The 23,438-nt window shown below is 35.0% G+C and overlaps 2 protein-coding genes across 3 annotated transcripts in view; both read right to left on the reverse strand.

The window, feature by feature from the left end:
- LOC105225920 (mitochondrial import inner membrane translocase subunit TIM14) overlaps window positions 1-23,438 on the reverse strand; it is a 211,740-nt gene that overhangs the window by 161,085 nt on the left and 27,217 nt on the right. The gene's annotated exons all lie outside the window — the stretch shown is intronic.
- Window positions 1,914-20,440, reverse strand: LOC105222410 (Golgi-specific brefeldin A-resistance guanine nucleotide exchange factor 1 homolog). 2 transcript variants are annotated; one of them, XM_011199733.4, is made up of 4 exons: window positions 20,294-20,440; window positions 3,864-4,728; window positions 3,361-3,471; window positions 1,914-3,227 (listed from the first exon to the last, which is right to left on the reverse strand). In XM_011199733.4, the coding sequence occupies exons 1-4, from the start codon at window positions 20,361-20,363 to the stop codon at window positions 3,149-3,151; spliced, it is 1,125 nt and encodes a 374-aa protein (XP_011198035.2). In that variant the 5' UTR covers window positions 20,364-20,440; the 3' UTR covers window positions 1,914-3,148. The 2 variants fall into 2 exon arrangements, with proteins under 2 accessions (XP_011198035.2, XP_049313103.1); XM_049457146.1 differs by lacking the exon at window positions 20,294-20,440 and adding an exon at window positions 5,007-5,308.

Genomic DNA, 23,438 nt, shown 5'->3' on the forward strand with positions numbered 1-23,438 from the left:
CTAATATTTTTTATAATTTTTTTCACATTTATAATAATTCTTAATTTATTAAAATTCTAAGTATTAAAAAAATATAAAAATATTAGAAAAAAAAATTTAAAAAACAAAAATTTTATATTTTTTTGAATATTTATTTTTAAAAATTTTTCTTTTTAATTTTTTTTTTATAATATATTAAATTTTTTTATATAGAATTTGAATAAATTAAGAATTACTATAAATGTGAGAAACAGTTAAAAAAATTTTAAAAGGTATTTGAAAAACAATTGAAAAAAAATATAAAAAATATTTAAATAAATTTTGCAGAACAATTAAGAAAAATTTAAAAAAATATTAGAAAAAGTTTTGAAACATAAAAATTAAAAAATAAATTTGGAAAAATATAAAAAAAATTTGGTTTTTTGCATTAATTTTGCATTACAAGTTTTTCAGCAACTATTTCATTAAATAAATAAATAAACAACAACTGGTGTGTATTTGCGTTGCCAGTGCGTAGCTATTATTCAAGCGCAGCAACAATTTTGCTCACTTTTGAGTACGAAAATTTATGGAATGCGGTTGGTGTTGGTTTGAAAAAAAAAATTATATGACCAAATTAAAAAAAAAAAATATTTATAAAATTATTTTATCTAACTTTTTAATAAAAAAAATTTAATTTGTATCAAAATTAAAAAAAAAAATTAAACATATGTAATTTAAAAATTTTTTAGTTTGTTATATTTTTTCAGAATTTAATAAGTCATAAAAAATCGCAATTTATTTAAGTATTAATTTTATTTAAATTAAACTTTTTAATTGGAAATTTCCATTTTCTTAATTTTTTTGTTTTTTTTTCAAATTAAATAATTTTGTAATTTTTTTCCAATTTAAAACAGCGAAAAAATAATTAAAAAAAATATATATTTTTTTTCAAAAATGAAATTAAAACTTTTTATTTTTTTATATTTAATTCTTTAATTTTTTTCCAAAATGTTTTTAAAACTTAATTTTTTTTTCAATTTTTTTTTTATTTAAAAATTTTTTTTCTGGAAAAAATCGTGTAAAAATAATCATAAAAAAAACGAAAATTCTAAATATTATTTTAACACCCAGTAACTCAACAACCAACCGCTTCACAAAACCTTTAAGTCCCTCAGTGCGGACTAACCTGTACTAGGCATATACCAAGCATATAGTTACTTTAGCATATCAACTCACTACTAGTCTCCTGCTTATTGCCTCGAAACTTCAATTTCAGCAACTACTATTTTTCTCCGTTGGTGCTGCTGCTACTACCCTGTTGTTGGTGCTTGCTGTCCGCCTACGCCGCAGCGCAGCTGCAACACTACCAGCACTCGCACTGTTTTGTTATTGCTGTTGTTTCAAAGATTTTTGCTTTACTGCTAAAATGTTTGCCAAATTAAAAAAAAAAATTACAATAATAACAAAAATTTTTAAATTGTGTTTATACCAATGCTTTTTATGTGTTTTTTTCTTTAATTTAATTTAATTTAATATTAATTTGTTTCTCTCTTACTACGAATTAGTTATCATTAATTAATATCACATCGACTTTGTTTGTTTTTGCGTTTTTGCATCGCATTTGCTTAAAGTTTTAAGAGTTTCTTATTTGCTTTTTGATTTTTGTTTTCAAAATTTTTGTTGTATTTTTTTTCTCAGTTTTTTTTTTGAAAAAAATCGCCATTAAATGTTTTCATTGCATAGAAAAAGGAAATAAGTTAAACAGTTTGTTTAGCAGCCTGTTTTAGAGCAGGCTGTTTGTTGTTTTTTGTTGTTGTTCACGTAATACTACCATAAATACAGTGTTGGACGCTGCCAGTGGCGTCCGTTGCTTTGTTATGCTTTCGTTTTTTCTCTTGTTTTTGTTGTAATTTTTTAATGTTGTTGTAATTTTTTGTTTTTGTTGTTATACATTTTAATTTTTGTTATGATTTTTGTTTTTGTTGTTATTATTTTTATTTTTTTTATTTTTTTATAAATTACAAATATTAGCTTGCTTCCCCTAAACGTATGCAGTCTTCCAAAAATAGTAGCCACTAATTTCACTGCTGCTCGGCTTACTTTGTCGGCGCCTGTGCACCGTTTATGCACATGCTCGTTTGCCTTTTTTTGTTTTTTGTTGTTTGTATGGTTGTATGTTTGTATGTACGCCAGCATATATGAAATTTGTCGGCAGCGTCTGCTCTTTCGACTCCTTTAACTCCGCCGTCTGCCTACCGCTGCTGCGTCTCTCGCCACTATTCTAGTGCTCTGTCCAAATTAAGTGCCTGGTAACTGCATATGCAGTTGCTGTTATTGTTTTTTGTTGTTGCTGCTGTTAGTTCTATTGTTTAAGGTTGTTGCTGCTATTATTGTAATGCTCATATTAGATTTTGATTTGAATTTCTTCTCCCTTTTATTCCAGTTTTATTGTAATTGAGTTCGTATGTTCTGTTGTTGTTGCTATTGTTGCGAAATTTTTGCTTTATTTACTGTTTAGCGCAAAGAAAATCGATTGTGTTCCAAGTTTATTGCATTTTTTGGGATTTTTTGTGAAAACTTTTCGCGAATTTTACAAATTTTACTATGCTTACGCATTTCTCAATCACTGCTTGCTCGCCTCATCCGCATCCTCGCCGTTATGTAAACGTTTTAGCATTTTGCTTTTGTTATTTTTTGCCTCTTACGACTGCTTGTTTCGTGGTTTTCTTGGTGTTCAGTTAAAATAATGAAATTCGGAGGGATTGTTGAGAAAGTAAAGTATTCTCGTTATGCGTTGTTCCTGGTTTTGTTGTAGTAATTGTTTGTTGTTTACTTCTTCTTATTCATCTTTGTAGTTGTAGTTAAAGCCACGCCCATTTAATTATTAAAAAACAAAAACATATATGTATGTGTGTGTATGTATAGCACATAAAATTTGCTAATTATACGCAATTGACCAATTTCGGTTGCCCTTCGTTCAAGGTCCTTCCATGTTGTTGTTGTGTATTTTTCGCCACATTCTTGTTGTACATTTGACGTGTGTTTGCGCGTAGGAGAATAAATGAGATCGCTGGTTGGGTTATGTATGCATACATGTATTTAAAAAAAAAAGAATAGAACTCTCCTCTCGCAAACAAACGCAGCTGGAATAAGCTGGAACAAGCTGGCGTAAGCACGCTTACGCGCATTAATCGCAGGAGTAGAGCTTGTTCTTGGTCAACGTGAAATCGGGGCTTATCAAAATGGTGTTGCTGCGTGTTAGGTTCCTGCAATGGAAGCAAACGATTTGTGTGAAATTTTTCATAAAAGTTGAATAACAATTAAGAAAGCAAGAATATGAACCAAGAAGAGTAAGAAGAAGCAGCGGCATTAAAAATATTGCCGAAAGGTTATACATACTTGATAAACTGTGGCAACAGCGAAGTCCAGCCGCTCTTGTCCTGCTTCAGCGTGAGATACAGCTCGAACGTGGAGACAGTGCAGTCGTCCACTTTGAAAGAGGCTATGCGTCTGTTGAAGAAAGCGGTCAAAACAGTGAGTGAGTATGGTATAAATATAAACTTATTAATTTTTTTTTTTAGGTTAGGTTAGGTCAGTTTAGCAGATCTACGCTAGATGAGATCTCACTTAGACAGCTTAGAGCGCCAGTCCGTTGTGGTTAGGTGGGATCTCACTTAGACAGCTTAGAGCGCCAATCTGTTGTGGTTAGGTTAGGTTAGGTTAGCAGATCGATGCTAAGTGGGATCTGACTTGGACAGCTTAGAGCGCCGGTCCGTTGTGGTTAGGTTAGGTTATCAGATCGATGATAAGTGGGTTCTCACTTGGAGTGTGCTCTTAGAGCCACATTAAGCGTAGCCTACATTAATAACATTATAAAAAAATTTTATAGCCAGCGCACTTACCGCACATTGCTCGGCTCGCATTCGAAATCGATGTACAGCGAGCAGCCGCGCACGCCACACGGTTCCCGCTCCGAAGCCTTAATTATTTCGGCCGCTATGCGCGGCATGAGATCAAATGGCAGCGAGACTTCGGTGCAGTCCAGGTGGCGCTTCTTTGCGTCCCGCAACTCCGTCTGCACGCGCTGCGCCAGCTCATTGACCGCGGCTATGTCCACATCGGTAGTGGCGCTGCCGAAACAACTGCCCGTTGTGGGTGAGCCCGTCGGTGTGATGCCGGCCGCTACTGGTGGTTCATAGTAGAACAAATTGTTGTTGTAAGTGGCCTCCATAGCCGCTTGTTTGTTGTTGGTCGGCAAGGGTGGTGTTTTTTGCTTTTGTTGCGCTTGTGTGGCGCGTTTTTGTCCTTCACTATAGTATTTTTGTTGTTGTTGCTGTGCCGCTTGATAATGCTGATAATTGTTGTCGTGATGTGCCAAGTGATTGTAGTGTGGTTGGTGGTGGTGGTGATGTTGTTGGTGATATTGGTGGTGATTGTTGTGTTGCGCGCCACCGTAATGGTGATTGTTATAGTAGAAATGTCGCTGCTCGTGGTGATGTGCTTGTTTGTGGTGTGCCTGCTGTGGCGCCGACCAATTGCCGCCGTCCACTACGTCACCGCCCGCTATGGCGTCCTCAGCGTATAGCTGCAGCGCTGGCTGCAACGCTTCGTCCTGCTGCTCCTCTCCGGTCGCCTGTTGTTTATAGCTTAAGCTATGGTTGTTGCTGTTGTTGCGTTGATTGTGCACAACGTTGTCGCTGGTCGTATGATTGCCGGTTGGTAACTGTGTGGTTGTTGGTGGTGGTGGCGTTAGCGGACTCGCCCAGTCTATCGATTGAAAACGGAGAACAGAACAATTCATTAGATTTTCTTTTTCTGGCAATTGACAAGTTGCTTTGTTTATTATTTGAAATATGTATAAATTAAAATTAAAATGAAAATATTATCGGTAGCTAGTAGGCGGCATGCTTAAAGCCGAACGGGTGTGGTGAGAAAAACTTGCGTTACAAATTAATGGAGGAAACAATTTCAGCTGGCAGCTGCTGCTATTATATACATACATACAAACACACACACAAGCATATATCTACATGGCATATACATACAGCGCTGTCGACAAGGCATAATTGTCGCTGAAGGCGTATGCGCTGGGAAATGTGGCGTTGCTACGAAATTTGTCATCGGAACTCGATACCCGATTTTTCAAAGTAAGATTTCTTAAACTCTACTACTTCCTTCACAAAACACTAATTTATTAATCACTTAGCCACAATCCTATAATTTCTGTTAAAATTTCCTTCAAAATGTCAATATTCTTGTCTTTTTCGCTACCAAATTCACTTGATAAATTTTCCACGGTACTTCGTCTTCAGCATGCGCACATTATACCGGCCGGCTACTTTCTCACTTACATAGCCTATACATAGCGCTCTATATATAGTTGGTATGTAAATAAGAAACAGCTGTGCGCCAACACACAACCCATACTCCAACATACTGTTACCGCACAGCAGACGAGTGTGCTAAGGTCGCAGTAACAGCGCTTTTATTTACATGAACTACACCGCTGTAATCATACACACAAAACAATCACCTAATTACTTACAGCAGCGCATAACAGCTGTTAGAAATAAAGTAAAAAAGCGAGCCGTCAACAGCTGACAATCAGCGAAAGTGAAAACAGCAGCAGGCGCACACGACAACAACACCTGCACATAGCACACTTGCAGCCGAACAGCTTAATAGTCGTTAACAGCATATATAACCTTTAACAGCCGTCAGCAGCATTTAGCAGACGTAAACAGAGCGAACAGCCATTAACAGCAAATAACTCCCTTAACAGTGCTTAACAGCTTTCAGTAGTGCTTAACAGCTATTAACAGCATTTAGCAGGCTATCAACAGTTTGCTGTAAACCAATTACATTTGCAGTGACCAACGCTGTTAGCGCGCTCTGCTGAGAGCGCATACACCTTAACAGCGCGCCAAGCGCAGGCGCTGCAATTACACACATGCACACATACGTACACATTCAAACAAAACCTGTGAGCAAAAGCAAACGTTGCTACAGCTAGTGCAGGCTAACAGCTGTTTACACAAAACAGCTGACTTTTCTGTCTCTACAACAAGTGCAATGCGTCAGTGTGAGTGGGGTATGCACGTCAAATATATATGCGCCCAACAACAGTGGACACGCGACGAAATCACCTGGTAACTCAGCTGGAAATCAGCCGTTCTTTCTTGGTTGGCGTGTCGTCGACGTGCTTGCGTGACATTTGCTCGTTTGCTTTAACATTTATATACTCGCTCGTTCCAACGTTTGCTTGTAGCTGCACATACTCAACGCCATGTAAGTACTGTATGTGCAATAACATAGCTATGTAAGTGTGCTTGTGTACATATTGAAAGTGAAGATGAGCGAGCGCTTATATTACATGCTAACTCACATTCGCTCGCCAGCACACTCAGACATATGTAGTGAATGCATTTTACATAGAGCTACGTACAAATGTATGTATGTATGTAGGTATGTATGTCAGCGTACGTGTTATTTAAGTTTGAGGGTTAGGTAACTTGTGCATAGTGACAGAGTGGCTCGCATGGGTTGAGAGTGGGTGGTTTGCAAACTAGTTCGGAGGTTGCTTATTTTAGGAGAGTACTAGTCGGTAAAGAAATTAAGTATAAATAAGTGGAATAAATACATGCTATAGTAAATGTGTGCATATTTAACGAATAAAATTATGTTTTTAGTTAATTAGTTGATATTTATAGCGCAAACTAATGTGATTTTTTACTTTTTGCTATAAAGCCGATTTTTTCAAACAAATATTGCTTGTCGTGGAAATATGAACAATGCAAGAAATTTCACTGCCGAACACGTACATTTTGTACGTAAATGCAAATGCAGCTGAGTATGTACATATTTATGTACCGTATGTATGTATGTATGTAAATACTTATTGGGCAGTTGGCAACAGCGTCAATTTTTGCTTTAGCTGCATTGGAAAAATGATAGTAACGGAAAACTTTGACAAATATCGAATGAATGAAAAGTTAACGGAAGCAATCGAAAGCCAGACACCTCAAGCTTGATTGCGCTAACTTAGTAGATATGTATGTACAGCAACAAATAAGCAGTCGTCAGCTTTTTTGTTGTACTTGTACTTATGCTATTGTATATACATTGTATATTTATGCATGTACATAAGAAGAACTAATTGCTAATGGATGGATGGTGACATGAAAAGTTTACCATAAAGAAACTTGATTTTCAACGTTCAGTTTGTATGGCAGCTATGTGTTATAGTTGTCCGCTTTGAACAATTTCTTCGGTGATTGTGGCAATGCTTTCGATAATAATCCACGCTAAATTTCGTGAGAATATCTCGTTAAATCAAAAAGTTTTCCATACAAGAACTTGATTTTGAACCTCCAGTTTGTATGACAGCTATATGTTATAGTGGTCCGATCTAAATAATTTCTTCAGAGATTGTATCACTCCCTCAGATAATAATACCATACAAATTTCGTGAGAATATCTCTTCAAATAAAGAAGTTTTCCATATAAGGACATGCTTTTGAGTGTTTAGTTTGTATGACAGCTATAGGCTATAGTGGTCCGATTTGAATAATATCTTCGAGTGTTGTAGCGTTACTAGATGTAATAGTTCATGCCAAATTTCGTGAAGATATCTCGATAAATAAAAGTGTTTTCCATACAAAGACATAATTGTGATCAATCAGTTTGTGTGGCACCTATGTATACATACATATGTATGCTATATTGTCTTGATCTGCATAATATACATAAGTATACCGTTTGGCCAGCGACTCCTGCCACTGGTACGCCACTTACAAGCGCATCCATATTTGAGCTTTTTCCTATTAAGCAGGAATATGCTGATATCTAAAAATGCTCTCCAGCTGCTGGCTGAAACTTGCAGCTTTGTAATGTTTGCTTTGTTTTTGCATACGCACATACATACATATGTATGTACATCTATGTAAAAGGCCTGTGTGTATATGTATGCGATATAGCTTCATTTGCGCTTAAATGCAGTTTAGCTCATTGCAGTTCGTTCACTTGTATTGGCAATAAGCCTAAGCAACTATTTACAACGACGGTGACAACAGCAAAAACTACAAAGCGACGTGCCACAACAACCACATTAGCGTGTATTTCAAAAGCAATGGCGACTTCGTTAGCAACAGTCGCTGAAATATAACGCTAATGTTGAAAAGCAGAAAAAGAAGAAGAAGCAGCAGCAGCAACAACAACGAAACCAACAACAAACAATTTGCACCATATTAGGAACAGCTAGCTCATATGCATGTACAGCTGTATGATTTCATGCAGCGCTTTGTGGCAATGAGCTTTTATGGGCGACAATAGCAACAAATGTGCAAACAATAAGCAACAACATGTCGAGCAGACAAACTGGCAAGCTGACGAGCGGGCGGCTAAGCGGGTTGGCGCACACACGGCGAGATTTATAATACATTCTGTGCGGTTCCACAAGGCGAAGGTGAAATTTCATTAGACACAGCGGCGGTGCGCTTTGTGTTCGCGCCGTTGTTGTTGTTGTTGGCGCTGTTTTTACAGCAAATTTCTTTTGTGTGCCATATTTTGTTATTTTTCCTGTTTTAATTGCCAACACACGTTCAGCGCAAAAGAAGGATTAAATAATGAAGACATATATGTATGTACACAGATGTCTATATAGATGTGTATTATATATATGTACATATATATGTATCTAGTAGTCAATGCTTATACATATGTAAATGACAGCGGGTGGTGGCGCAAGACTTGGCAAGAGTCAGACTAGCCACAGCTGTGCGCCAACAATGTGACACAAGCGCGTTTTTTGTTGCTATTATTGTTGTATACGCTTGACAAAAGCAAAATTGCACATGACTGCGACACACACACATACACATATGTGTACATAAAAAAGCCTTAGACAAATATAATATAAAATGTCAGTGGGAGCGCAATGATGATATGTCAGCAAGAATGGCGCAGCAACAACAAAACAAACACAAAATAAATAAATAAATAAACAACAATAAAAATAGCAAACAGCTCGCATTAAACAGAAAAATATGTAAATGATTATTGCATCATGGCGCGCCTACACGCGCGACGCACAGTGGTGCATTTTCGCGTGGAGATTTTTCAAATTTTTGCTAAGCTTTTGTAGTAGGTTGGAATAGATGAGTGGAAGAAAATATAATATAGAAATATAATATAAAAATATAAAAAAAAAAATTTTGAAAAATAAGAAAAAATTAAATTTTTTTAACGAAGCTAATAGCTCACAAATAGAGAAGTTGCCATAAAAGCACTTGATTTTCAACGTTGAGTTTGTATGGCAGGTATATGCTATAGTGGTCCGATCTAAAAAGTTTCTAGGCAAACTGCAGCGATGGTGTAAATATTAACTCATGGTGAATTTCGTCAAAATATCTCGATAAATAAAAATGTTTTCCATACAAGCACTTGATTTTGTTCGTTCAGTTTGTATGGCAGCTATATGTTATGGTGATCCGATTTCAAAAAAATTTCAGATATTTAAGCACTTTTTAAAAAAAGTAATTCGTACAAAATTTCGTGAAAATATCTCGATAAATAAAAATGTTTTCCATACAAGCACTTGATTTTGTTCGTTCAGTTTGTATGACAGCTATAAGCTATAGTGTGTCGATATGAAAAATTTCTTCGCAGTTTATAGCTATGTTTTAGAAAATAATCTGAGCCAAATTTCGTGAAAATATCTCAATAAATAAAAATGTTTTCCATACAAGCACTCGATTTTGATCGTTTAGTTTGTATGAGAGCTATATGTTATAGTGGTCCGATATCAACGACTCCGACAAATGAGCAGCTTCTTCTTGAGAAAAGTACGTGTGCAAAATTTCAGATTGTTAGCTGTATCCTGAGTTTAGCCCCTCGTGTCTATAGGTTTAGGCGGATGCACATTGTTAAATCGATTCAACTCGTCCTGGTGATCATTCATACAGGTATATATGCTTTATAGGATCTTCGACGTTTTCTTCCAGGCGAACAGAGTGTAATGATAGTTTGAGTAAAATTTCAGATTTTCTTAGAAGTGGAATTAAAACTCAGCCGCACTCAGCCAGTTGCAGTAATGACTCGAACCCTAACGTTCACAAAGTTTCGAAGAAGCGTGTATCTAGCTTTTAAAGTTTAAATATATGAAAAAAATGGAATTTTTCAAAATTCAAGAGTAGAATACCCCCTTAAAGAACTGAAACTGGGCTTTCATAAAGATTCGGTTTTTATTATTTAATTTCGTTTCTTCAGTTTTCTTCAGCGCCAGTTGGGATATGATATTTTAGTGGCAGCTTGGTAAGCACCAAGGAATTGTATATTACCTTGGACTCGGTAGTTTGAGCAAATTATATGGAGGGTGGAGGCGGTACAAGTTGTTGGGCAGTTCGAGTTGTGAGTAAAGCTAGGTTCCGCTAGACTCAAGTTTATGTAGACTTCAGCTATTGCTAGGAAGGCAAATAGTTGTCGTTGAGGTTAAAAAATCTTTTTTTCCAATTTTTCAATAGAAATTTTCGGCAGCTTTTTTTCACAGTGCCGAAACACTGGTAGTTCCGTCGTGCGCTTTGCAACAAGCACTTCAAACAACAAGCGAGTGAGGCACGCGAACACTCAAAATACCAAAAACAAAAGAAAAAAAAGTAAAAACATTACAAAAATAACAACAAATTGCGCTAAAAGCGAGTCGGTTTGTTAGTCAACCGAAAGCTTTGTTAGTGTGTATGTGTGTGGCGCGTGGGTGTGCTAGTCGATTTGCATATACATAGACAGTTTACTTGTTTTTGTGCAAATTTTTGCCATACTTTTTGGCACAGAACGCAACAGAGTTGGCCGTGGCGTCAGACGACGCGTGTATGTGTGTGCCGGTGGTAGGCGGCGTTCAAAGCGCTTGCTTGCTTAATTACAAAATTTCCAAAGCTAATTCAACATCGCGAAAGTTGCCAACAACAAGCAACAAAGCAAAAAATAAATAATAAAAAAGCAACAACAACAACTAATAAAACAAAGCAACGAACGAAAGCAAAAGAAAAAACAACAACTGCAATTTGAAATGCGCGTGAATGTGTGTCGAACAAGAAAAGTTTGACAAAAACTCAATAGTTAATTGGGCTGGCGGGCGCGCTGCCGGGTATGGGCAGGCGGCGGCAGCTGCGCGGCACAACAATGCAGTGGGTCGACACATACAGCTGCACTGACACACACCGCACCGCACCGCGCCGCTCGGCAACGAGGCGAATTCAAAGGATTGAAAGGACAACGACAAGCGCTATGACGCAAAACACAGCAGCGGCGCGGAGGCAGCTGACAGGTATGTAAGTGTGCGCGTAGCAGCGTTTGTATGCAAATGTCCTTCAGACGACACATCCTTTTTTCTTTGGTTTTCGGTGAATGCGTACACTCGGCAATAAAGTGTGTAATTTATGCGGGCAACAGCATGTACACGTACGACTGCCATACATATATGTATGTATGTGTGTGTGGTTGCAAGTAAAAATGTCGACTAAAATAAAAGTTACAGAAAAAAACCGAGTAACGACTTCAAAGCGTACGTGTATGCGCGGCAGGGGGTATGGGTAACCAGTTGGCGTGGACGCAGTCAGACATGAAATTAAATTGACTGCAATTTTCAAAACCGCAAAAACCGGACGAAAGCCCCTCGCCGGGTGTGAGCTGATGAGGCGCAAGGGGTGGCAAAGGACGCACAGACATACAGACATGTAAAGTAACTGTTTGGTAGTGAAGATGAGGCTGGCAGGTAGTCAGCTGATAGCGCGTTGAAGTATACAGAAGCAGCACGCCGTGGCCAACTTGGCAACGGTGAAGCCGCCAACAAGAGCGACCGCCGCGCGCGTTGCTCTGACACTTCTTTTTTCATACCAATTGAGCGCGGCGATCAGTTGTAGCTAACGAAGCCCGGCAAGTGCGCTGTTGAACCACAATTGGTTGGCGGCGACTGGACGTGCGGGCACATACCGGCGGTTAGACCTGCAAAGCGACACTTAGACGCGCCCTCCGACGCGCGCTCGGGTTAAAGCGCCACAATTGACACAGCCGCGCCGCGACGGACACAGCGCCACAGCACAGCTTGTGTTGACTGCGCGCTGTGCCGTTAGCATGACTGCCAGAGCCAGTTGAAGCAAGCGCGACACTGTATAGCCAGTGCGCCTCTGTATAGCCAGCGCGCCACTCCGCGCGCTACCTGATTCATGGCCATCACGAAACAAACTTTTCGCTCTTCTCCACTCGGTGTGGATTTCAATTGCCAACAGCTTGTTTTTTGTTGCTACACCTTCACTGCGCGCTCCACTGGCCTGTGTCTGTGTGCTGTCGCCAGCACTCAGCTGGTTTGCACAGCCTTGCGGCGCTTCCCTTTTATCCTGCTGTTTTTTATCAATTCACTTTGGCTTCCTTTTTTCCATTTGCCGCTCGCTTTCATGAAAGTTGCCTTTTGTGTGTGCGCGCCACTCGACTACACTCGGCTCGACACTAGAATTTAGGTGTGTAGAACTACAAGCACCGACACACACACACACAGGCGCATAGTCGCAGTCACACACCGCAGCAGTGTTGGCGAATCTGTCCCGAGCTCGCCCAAGTGACAGGATTAACAGGAAGTTGCATAATCCCTGGAGCGTCATGTCATACTTGTTTGGCCAGCGACTTTATAATGCCAACGCTGGCGCATACGATTGCGCTGCAAAGCCACACAAGGCGATTACTACACACAGGCAAGCAGCGGCTCTGCATGTGTGGCGGTGGTGGTGGAGCGTATTTCGGTTACTAAGTGCCTCAAAAGGCCGCAGCTCACTAGTTGGCTGTATAATCCAATGGAGTCACACTCACACACACACACACACATACAAGTTGAAGCTTAACAATTCTGCATTTTTGATTTAGTTTTAGACTTTTTTGGCGTTTTTGGTGGATTTGCGGTTATTTTTTTGTTTCTGTTCTGTGCTTCCTTTCGGAGGTGTGGTTGATTAAATTTTAAAATTCATTCAGTTTGTCAGTGGTGCGGCGTGCGCTGGGTATTTGCGGGAGTTATTACAATACCTCCAAGTGCACACACACAGACTCATGCATGAACGTATATTCTGGCATATACGTATATAGCTTTGCATAAGCTGAAAAGTGTATTTTGCCATAAAGTTTGAAAGCCACACATTTATATTTGTGAGCTTTCCTTTTTCGCCTGTGCCTGTGCCTCGCTTGTGTGGAATTTTGTGAATTTTTAATAAATTTAGTGGAAGTGCTGCAAACTCAAGGCGTTAGTTCTGTTCGTCATATAGCGGCTGTAGTATATTTTTTGTGTGTTGGCAACGCTGCTCATGTTTGCCTTAGGGTTGTTGGACTTTTTTTTTTTTGAAAAAGTCAATTAATGCAATATTTTGGCTACAAAAGCTTTGTCAATGCAAAAAGCTTCGACTGAGAGTATGAATTTAATTGAACTATATTCAAAAAATACAAAAAGCAACAATTTTTCTTTTACCACAGAAAAAAAAATTAATTAATTAAAGGTTAGAAAAGTTGTAATGTAATAAAAAACCAAACCTAAATTAAAAAAAAAAAAATAAAAATAAAAAAATTAAATAAAAATAATTTAAAAAAATTAAAAAAAAAATAATTTAAAAAAGTTAATTAAAAGAATTTAATTAAAGAATGTTAAAATAATTTCAAATTTTGTAAAATTTTCAAATATTAGTTTTTGGATTTCCAATTTTTTTAAATTATAGCAAAATTTTATGAAAATTTATTATTTTTTAATTATAATTTTATTTTTAATTAAAATTATATATTTATATTAAATTATGTATTTATATTAAATTTTTAAATTATAATTTAGAAAAAAAATAATTACAATTGAAAAAAGAAATACTATTATAAAAAAACTAAAAATTAAAATATTGTATTAAAAATTTTTTTTTTTTAATATTAAACATTTATAATTAAAAAAATTTGTTTTTAATAAAATTTTTCTTTTGTATGTTACAAATAAATTTTTAAAATTTGAATTTCAGAAATTAAAATTTAGAAAAAAAACTAATTACAATTAAAAAAATTAAATATATGTCAAAAAAATTAAAAATTAAAAAAATATATAATTAAAAAAATTAATTTAAAAAAATAGAATTAAAAAATATATAATTAAAAAAATTAATTTATATAACAAAATAAAAAAAATTTATTATCTTACTACAAAACTGACATCTGGACTGCTGCAAACGCATAATTTGTTCTAATTTTTATTTTATTTTATTGCTTTTTCTTTAACTCCACCTATATAAGATATTTTGTATTTTTTTTTAATTCTTTAGAACAACGTTTCTGAAGTTTTTAATAAAAAAAAACATGCAAAATTTTTTTTTTAATTCTTGTAATTTTTTTTAATTTTGTTAATTTTTTTTAATTTTTTCGTAATTAAATTTTTTTTGTAAATTTATATTAATTAATATATAAATAAAACTGTTTTGCTTTACTTTTATCTCATAGCATATTCCTGTTTTATTTAATTTATTGATTTAAAAATATGCAGAAAACATTTTTTCCTAATTACAATTTTTTTCATTTTGTTAATTTTTTGTATAATAGTTTTTAATTTTTTCAACTTTATATTAATGTTTTATTAAAAAAAATTATTTACTCTATGCTTAAAAAACATTTTTTGCAATTACTTATTTTTTAATTTTTTTTTTTAGTTTTTTTTTTTATTCATATTAATTTTTTTTTCAAAGAAAACTTTTTTGTGCTATTTTTTTTCGTAATATCTTCAACTTTTATTTTATTTATTGATTTAATAATTCGCAAAAAAAAATATTTAATTACTAATTTTTTATTAATTTTATTAATTTTGTTAATTTTTTTTTAATTTTGTTATTTTTTTGTAATTTTTTAATTTATATTAAGTTTTATCTACATTAAAAATTGATATTTAAAGGAAATTTTTCTTCCCAAATTTTTAATTTAATTAAAAAAAATTTTATCTCATATTAGTATGTGAAGAATGTTCGATTTCATCAAACAAATATTGAAAATTTGTTACTAGTCCTAACACACTCTAATTATTATGAAATTTTCTTTGTATTTTGAGTTACTAACGAAATTTTCACCTTCATCAATTCAAAGCTTACACTCAATAATGAGTCTAAATAAGAGTATATGATTTATTTAAAATTATTGCTTTAAAATTATCTTTAATTCATGGAAAAGACGTTTTTCTGCTGAATCTTCTCGACAAGAGAATAAATTTTCACGTAAAAAAAATTTCCCAGAAGGACCAATGCGTGTGATTTACATACAGTATAACTATAAATACCATATATACAAGTATGTACATATGTACATATGTATGTGTGCATGTTTATTTATTTTCAATAAATTAATCAACACAGCACTACTCAAAATTTCAGATTTTTATTTAAGCGAAAACGCTTATAAAATTGAAAAATTCCGCGAAATACCGCAAATAGCGCCACAATACGCCGAGTTTTCTGAGCGCCCGTATGAGTTGTTAGCATTAGCAGCTCAATAAAGCGTAACGCGTGGCCGCTGAGCTGCCAAGCATTGTTTTTGTCTAAACAAATTGGTAATAAAAGCATGAATTTGCCGGAAATTTTTAATTGCGCTGGAGTGTCTGTGCTTATGAGCGTCTGTGTGTGTGTGAAAATTCGTGCGATTGAAAAGTTTTTTTCCAAAAACTCGTTAAACGTTGAAAGCGCTTCCTCGCACAGAGGCTTTCATTTTTAAAAGTACAAGATTAAAAAAAAATCATTTTAAACGCAGGCGATAATAATCTGTTGCAAGTTATTGCTCGACTGCGCGATTCGCACATGGTAACTGGTTGAAGAGGCTTAGCAAAAATATTTCGCCCAAAGAAAAAATGAAAATTTATGAAGCTGTCTGCTGTTTTGCAGCAACTTTTTATTAGCATTTCCCGTTTTGTATGTTTGGAGGCAAAGAAGGAATTCCCCGAAGCGTTGCTAGGCGGCCAATACAATAGTCTAAACAATTAATTGATTAACATCTTTTATTTACAGATTTGCTGGCAGCAATTAGCGAAAAGAACAAAGCGGTAGTGAAGGGAAGTTTTTTTTTTTGTTTTTATCGGTGATTTTTTTATAATTATATTTTTTGTTTGTATATCAGTTATAAATTCCCAAGTGGTCAGTGTTTAACACAGACAAAAATTATTAGAAATTAAATTTTTTTATTTTAATTAATTAAAAATTTTAATGAAAAAATCACGAAAAATTAAGAAAACAAATTTTTCGTAATTAATTTTATAATTTATGGATATGAATTAAAAAATTTAATTAAACAAAATTAAAAATGTAATAATTAAAAAAATTAAGAACAAATTAAAAAAATTAAGAAAAAAAAATTATTGAAAAATTAAACATTAAAAATTAAAAAGGAATATACAATCATACGCAAATACATATGAATATGAATTAAAAAATTTAACTAAACAAAATTAAACATTTTATAATTAAAAAATTAAAACAAAATAAAATAATAAAATTATTACCTAAATAATTAAAAATTTTAATTAAAGAAAAAATAACAATTAAAATAATATGTATTATATTTTGTAATTAATTTATTAAATTAATTTTAAAAATTAAAAATTTAATTAATCAAATCAAAAATTTAATAATTAAAAAAGTGAAAAAAAATTTAAAATTAAAAAAAAATAAAAATTTGAATTGAAAAAAGTTAAAAAAAACATAAAAAATATATATTTTTTTGGTAATTAATTTAATAAGTTTAATTTTTTTATTTTAAACATTTTTGAAATAAGATATAATAATTAAAAAAAATAAAAAAAATTTAAAACTTTTACTGAAGAATTGAAACAAAAGCACTGAAAAATAAACAACTATTTTTCAAATAAATTTTTTTTCATTAATTTTTAATTTTTTCATGCAGTCATATACTCATACATATACATATGTAAAAGCATATATACGAACAATACATATTTATATGCCTTTCTATCGTTGCGCAACATTTCATGTGCACCTTTGTTCTAAGTGGCGCTCAAATTTCACCAAAAATTCTATCCAGTTCGGAAGCTAACCGAATTTCACTCGCCGCTGACAAAAGGTTAAAGCAGAAAAAATACAAGAAAAAAAAATAAATAAATCGCGGTATTGTCTGAAACAATGAAATAGAATATTGTCATAGAGAAAAACATATTATTTCATCACACACGCACACAAACACAGCGCGCAAAGCAAATCCAAGCAGCTGTAGCCCTGAGCTAAGCAGTGCGTGGCCGCGCCGTGTGGTGCGGTGCAGCATGGAGTGTCATGTGTGAAGTGGTGGTCATATATCATTTTCATTTAATGGGCGCTTCGCAGCTGAAGCCGTTCTGACCCTGAAATTTGAAGACTCTATTGTGTGAGCACACACACACGCAAACACAAACACTAACGCATACTACATGTCCAATATGCAGCCATAAAAAATATGTGTTTGTGATAATTCAAATAAACTGAAAGGCGAAAACAAGTTCGTCGCCTCAGCGCAGGCGGCCAAAGGGGAGTACTGCCTACTGTGTTGAGCAGGCAGAAAGGCTGAAATTTTGAACTCAAAAAATAAAGGCAACTAAAAAGTCATTTAGTCCACTTTGGTGGCGTAACAGCGGCGGGTTTTACACAATGAGTGGTCGTACATTAGTGGATGGAAAATTCAATAGACACGCACGTACATGCCTTCATACATATGTAGCTGTGTATGTGCGCGCTTGTAAGCCTGTGCATATGCAACTATTCAGTGTAGTAAATTATATGCATATGTGCTTAGCATATTTCTAGATTTGCTTGTGTGCATGTGTATATGTGCTTGGCTATGGTGTCGCCGTTAATCAACCGAAAAATAAAATTAATGCAAACAGCTTGTTAGTTGCAAATTGACTACACTCCACTTCATGAAAAAATCATTACAAAATCCAAGCATGTAATTAATATAGAGGAAAAAATAACAACAACAATAACAAAAGTCATTCTGAGTGGAGTAACCGCTTTTTAGCACATTTCTGCTGCTGTTGGCTGAAGCGCTGATTTTATTCAGATTATTGTTATTAGATTTATTCGTGTGAATTGGTTATCTATGATTTTTTCTAATAATAAATATAATACAAACATTTTGTATATAAATGTTTTCAATATATTTACTGTTTAACGAAACTTTAAATTTAAATATTTACAATAACTTTTTTTTTATTTAATATTATGCTTTTTATATACTTTTTTTCGCCTCACGTTGAATTTATGTATTTTTTGGGGTTTTTTATTAAAATTTTCAACTTTTATTTAAAGATTTTTTTTTTATTTTTTTCGCTCAAGCAAAATTTTAAAATTTTTATAGAAATTATTTTTTTTACAAAAAATTAAATTTTAGAATATTTGTTTTGCAATATTTTCTCAAAGAAAATTTAATTTTTGAACTGCTAATATAAAAATTTTTCAATAATTAATTTTTATATTAATTTTTTTTTATTTTATTATTGTGACTGACGTTGAATTTACATCTACATATGTAGTTTATGTGTTTTATATTTGGTCTTTCTCAGAAAAATATTCAATATTTTATCAAAAAAAAATTAAATTTTTATAAAATTTTTTCGCTCATTTTTTTCCTTCATTCAAATTATTAATTTTTACTTAAAAGTTCGTTAAAATAAAACCTAAAAAACTAACAGCAAGCGTTTACCGTTAATAGCCGTTGTAATTGCTGAAGAAAAAATAATGAAATAATTATGCATGCAGTATAAACTGTGTCATTGACCGGATGCAATTAGTTTCGAAAATTGCTTAATTTGTTTATTAAACAATAACTCAAGCGGCCAAGGCAAAAAATGCAAATTAATGCTTAATTATTGTATTTAAATAATTTTATGACAAAAGGTGTTTGTTTAAACAAAATATTACACGCTCGAACGAGGCAAATCAGTCTAATATAGCAAGTGTGAAAATGACTTAATTTAATTATTGCTCGCATAAAAAGCTAAAATCGCTGACTAAATCACTGACATGTGAACAAAAAATAAGCATTGATTTAATTGACGACTAAAACTAAATTATTGTGTTAATTGAATGAGAATGGTGTGAAAAATTTTGGTTTAGCAATTTCATTGACTGCGGTGGCAGCGAAGCTGGAATACCTTTTGACAAAATAAGAAATTGCCATACAAGCAGTTGATTTTGACTGATCAGATTGTATGGTAGCTATATGCTATAGTTGTCCGATCTGAATAATTTCTTTCGAGATTGTGCTGTTTCTTAAAACAATATTTCGAGCCAAATTTCGTGAAGATATTTTCCAAAATAAAAAAGTTTTCCATACAAACATCTGTTTTTGAACGTTCAGTTTGTATGACAGCTATATGCTATAGTGGTCCGATCCGAACAATTTCTTCTGAGATTGTATTTTTGCCTTAAAAAATACTTTGAGCAAAATTTCTTAGAGATAACTTTTCAATTGAAAAAGTTTTCCATACAAACACATGATTTTGATCATTCAATTTGTATGGAAGCTATACGCTATAGTGGTCCAATCTGAACCATTTCTGCGTATATTATTCTGTTGCTTTAAATAATGCTTCAAGCCAAATTTCATAAAGATATATTCACAATTAAAAAAGTTTTCCATACAAAAATTTGATTTTGAACATTGAATTTGTATGGCAGCTATACGCTATAGTGGTTCGATCGAAACAATTTCTTCGGAGATTGTACTGTTGTCTTAAAGAACACTTCGACTCCAATTTCGTAAAGATATCTTTTCAAATAAAAAAGTTTTCCATACAAAAATCTGTTTTTGAACGTTCAGTTTGTATGGCAGCTATATGTAATAGTGATCGGATAACGGCGGCTCCGACAACTGAGCAGCTGCTTCGGAGGTAGTTAACAACTACAAAACCTCAGATCGATATCACAAAAACTACTTATGAAAAAACGGAAGAAAGCTGCCAATAACACATAATTTTCAAAAAGTTGCATTTTCTATACCAAGCTCAGTGAAAATTCATACAAATCAGACGCATATTACACAACTCACTGAAAGTGCATTATATTTCGTTTTAAACACAAGCAAAGATAATTTGAGTACCCAAACGTGAACGCACACTTTTCACTAATTTCAACAACACCTCCAAAAACAAAACCTACGAAACGCTTTCAGAATATGGAAAACAGCTTGTGGTCAATTCTTAAAATTCATTTTACCACAATTTGCAATTCACACGACTTCATTTCAACATTTAGAGTTTAAAAATTTTCTTTAAACATGAAATATTTATAAAATTTTCGACACTCACCTTTAACTTTACTTGAACCGATGACACCGAATTGTCCCTGATATTGATTTTGTACTGACAGCACTTCCATTTTCTGGCGCAACTCCTCGAAGACTTGATCGATATGGATCAAATCGTTGGCGTGCCGCTCCAGCTCCGCGTCCAATTCGAACTGTGACTCGTAGTCAACGTGCGCGTACTCGCGCTCAGCGCCAGCCAATGTCAATTGCGCCACCTCCGCCGTGTCGCCGTGGCGCGCAGCTTCAATGCGCTCAATTTCAGCCTCGCTGTCGTCGTCAATGTCACTGCTGGCACACGCGTTAATAATGCCGCTACTACCGAGCACGGCTTCCGCTTCTGCTTCCACTTCCACTTCGTCTTCGACTTCACTTTCAGGCGCGCCTTTAGCCTGCGGCGCTCCAACACGCGCTCCTGGCTGCTGTGCGGCGGCAACACTTTCGGCGCGTTGCCGGCGTTGCGCAACAGCCGCTGCCTGCAAGTACGCGCTACGCTGCTGATCAACGGTGGTCGCCTCGACGGCTGCCTCCGTGACCGGACTGGGCGGCGGTATGTCGACGGCCGCGCTAACGGCGCTGGCGCTGCTAACAAGCGCCAAGAGCTGTTTAATGCTTGTGGTGGGTGTGTTGTTGCTGCTGCTGCTGCTGGCGTTGTTGACTGGCTGTGTTGTGGCGCTTGTGTGTACGTGTTGGCTGTCGCTACCGGCCGCTCCTGCTCCTGCTGCTGCTGTTGTTGCAGTGCCCGTGGCTGCTGCTGTGTTTGTGTGGTTGTGGTAGCGTGTTGTTGTAGTGTTGCCAATTTTAATGTTGTTGGCGCTGCAGTTGACTGCAGCGTACGTGTGGAGTTGGAAAATTATTATTATTTATTTTATGTTTTGTTTGCTTTTGAGCGTCGCGTATGCGCGTGTGTTTTTGGTGTTGTCGTGTGGTTTTTAAATTTACTGCTTAGTTATAATGTATGATTTCTTACTACTTCAATTAAATTACGCTTAGAGAAATGCACTTTAATCACAAAAATTGTTTTCGTTTTCTTTTTTTATTAATTTTTTGAATTAAAATTAAAGACACAGAGTTGTTTTAAGAAAGCAAACACAAAACGACACAGATTTGGACACACTGTCGGGCTGCCTTAAACTCACTCGCGTTCTGCCTAGCTTTAAATGCACTTCAATCTCACGCTAGCCGACACATGCTGCTGCCTTAGGTGCGTTTCGAAAACCGTTCTGCTTGTTCTGCGGCGTTGTCTTATTAAGTTTCACTTTAGTTAAACGCGTTTATTATTTAATTAACAATTATTAAACATTAATGATAATTTGTTGTGTCTATTAGTAGATTTTTTTAAATTTTTTATGCTTTACTTAACAAAAAACGTAATTGGAAAATAACAACTAAGTTCAATTTGTAATTGTCTTTGCTTCTTTTGTCGTCGCCACACGCTTCAATTTGTTATTCTAAGTTTTGTTTCTTGTTTTTGTTGCTTTTGCATTAGTTTGTGTGTTTTATTAAAACGGTTTTAACGCTACTTTTGCATTACTTTGTAATTTGTTTGTTGTGTTTGTTGATTATTTGTATTTATTATGCTTGTTTAAAAAGGCGTTAAAAAAGGAGTAGTTGTGTACTAGTACCACCGCTGCGTCCTAATACTTTTAACTGCATTTCCTTTTACACTAATTAATTTGTTAGCTTATTATGTGCGGTTGCTTTGTAAATAACTGACTGAAGGCATACGCAATCTTATTTTCTCGCCTGCAATTTTTTTTCTCGCCTGCAGTTCGCCTGTTAAATATTTGCCTCGAAGTTTTTGCTTGCCTCGTAATATGCGTTGATTTTTGCTTCGTCAAAATTTTGTTGCATTAAATTTAATTTACATTTTGGCGTTTTTTGTTGCAAGCACACACGTATATTTTCATTAATAATGCACGCACACCGCTTACTGCCTTCTTCAACCGCTATTAATTGCTCGCTTTTTATTAATATTTTTATTTTTATTGTTATTGTTTGTATTAATTTGTGTTTTGTATTAATTTTTTAGTTTATTAAGTATTTTTTTTATTAAAAATGAAATGATTTGTATCCCTGAACTTGTGTGTATTTTACGCTTAGCAAGTTGCAAGTCGGCACACTCAGCCACGCAAGCTGCTCGCACAAATTTCCGTGTTGCACATAAGCTGCCACTAATTTACAACACTAAAATGTGTAATGATTTTTAAATTTCCAATACTTTTCGCCGCTTAATTATGTGCTGTGGCTTTTCAGCTTGCGTCTCGTGGGCTGCCGGACCGTCTGAGTTTCCTTGTTCCTTGCTCAGCTGCTCTTAGTAGCTGCTGCTTATTTGTCTACGCTTTTTGTAGGCTTCGTCGTCAACTCCTCTACGTCTCATTCACAGCACTAAAATATCACTTAATTTCTTTTTTTTACTTTATTTACTTAAATTTGTGGTTTTTAGCCTTCACGCACTGGTCTCTACGTCGTTTGCTTGCTCTGCTGCACGTAGGCCGGAAATTTGCTTGCAACGCTTTAACTTTTGCTGCCTTTTTGTTGTAAAATATTTTTGCTACGCTTTTGCTGTAAAATATTTTCGCTTTGTCGGCGCTTTTGTGCTTTTTATCTGCGCCTCGATTTAGTTGCTTTCTTTTTTTTCGTTTTTTTTTATTGCTGCGTTTGCTTGTGGCACTCTTTTATGCTGGCTTTGCTGACTTCACTGTTAGTTTCGTTGCCCGTTCCTTGTACGCACTGGGTCTGTGCCGCTTTGTGCCTACTATTTTATCTGCAACACAACAAAAAGCGAACTGTCTGCACTTTTTCTTTCCGGCTATGGCGTTTCGGGCTGCGTCCACAATCTCAATGGCAAATTGTACTGCGCTTCCTTCGTTAGCTTTCGCTTTTTTGCACCGCTGTTGCGAAAATGGATTTATTTCATAAATGTCACTTCCTTAAACGTAGCGTACGCAGCTTTGCAAATTTTTATTTTTGGGGACACGACGTAATGCTTTTCCTGCGTTACACAGCGTTTCGCCGGCTGATTTTACAACAGTAGCTTTGGTTGTCTTTCGCGGTGCGTCGTTGTGTGGCCGGTTGTCTGCCTATGTACCACGTCGTCTCGTCTTTGCTAATTTCCGTTGCTTTGCGCGAGCTCCTCTACGTCGTCT

The sequence above is a fragment of the Bactrocera dorsalis genome, chromosome 5 (genome assembly GCF_023373825.1).
Source record: "Bactrocera dorsalis isolate Fly_Bdor chromosome 5, ASM2337382v1, whole genome shotgun sequence".
Lineage (NCBI taxonomy): Eukaryota > Metazoa > Arthropoda > Insecta > Diptera > Tephritidae > Bactrocera > Bactrocera dorsalis.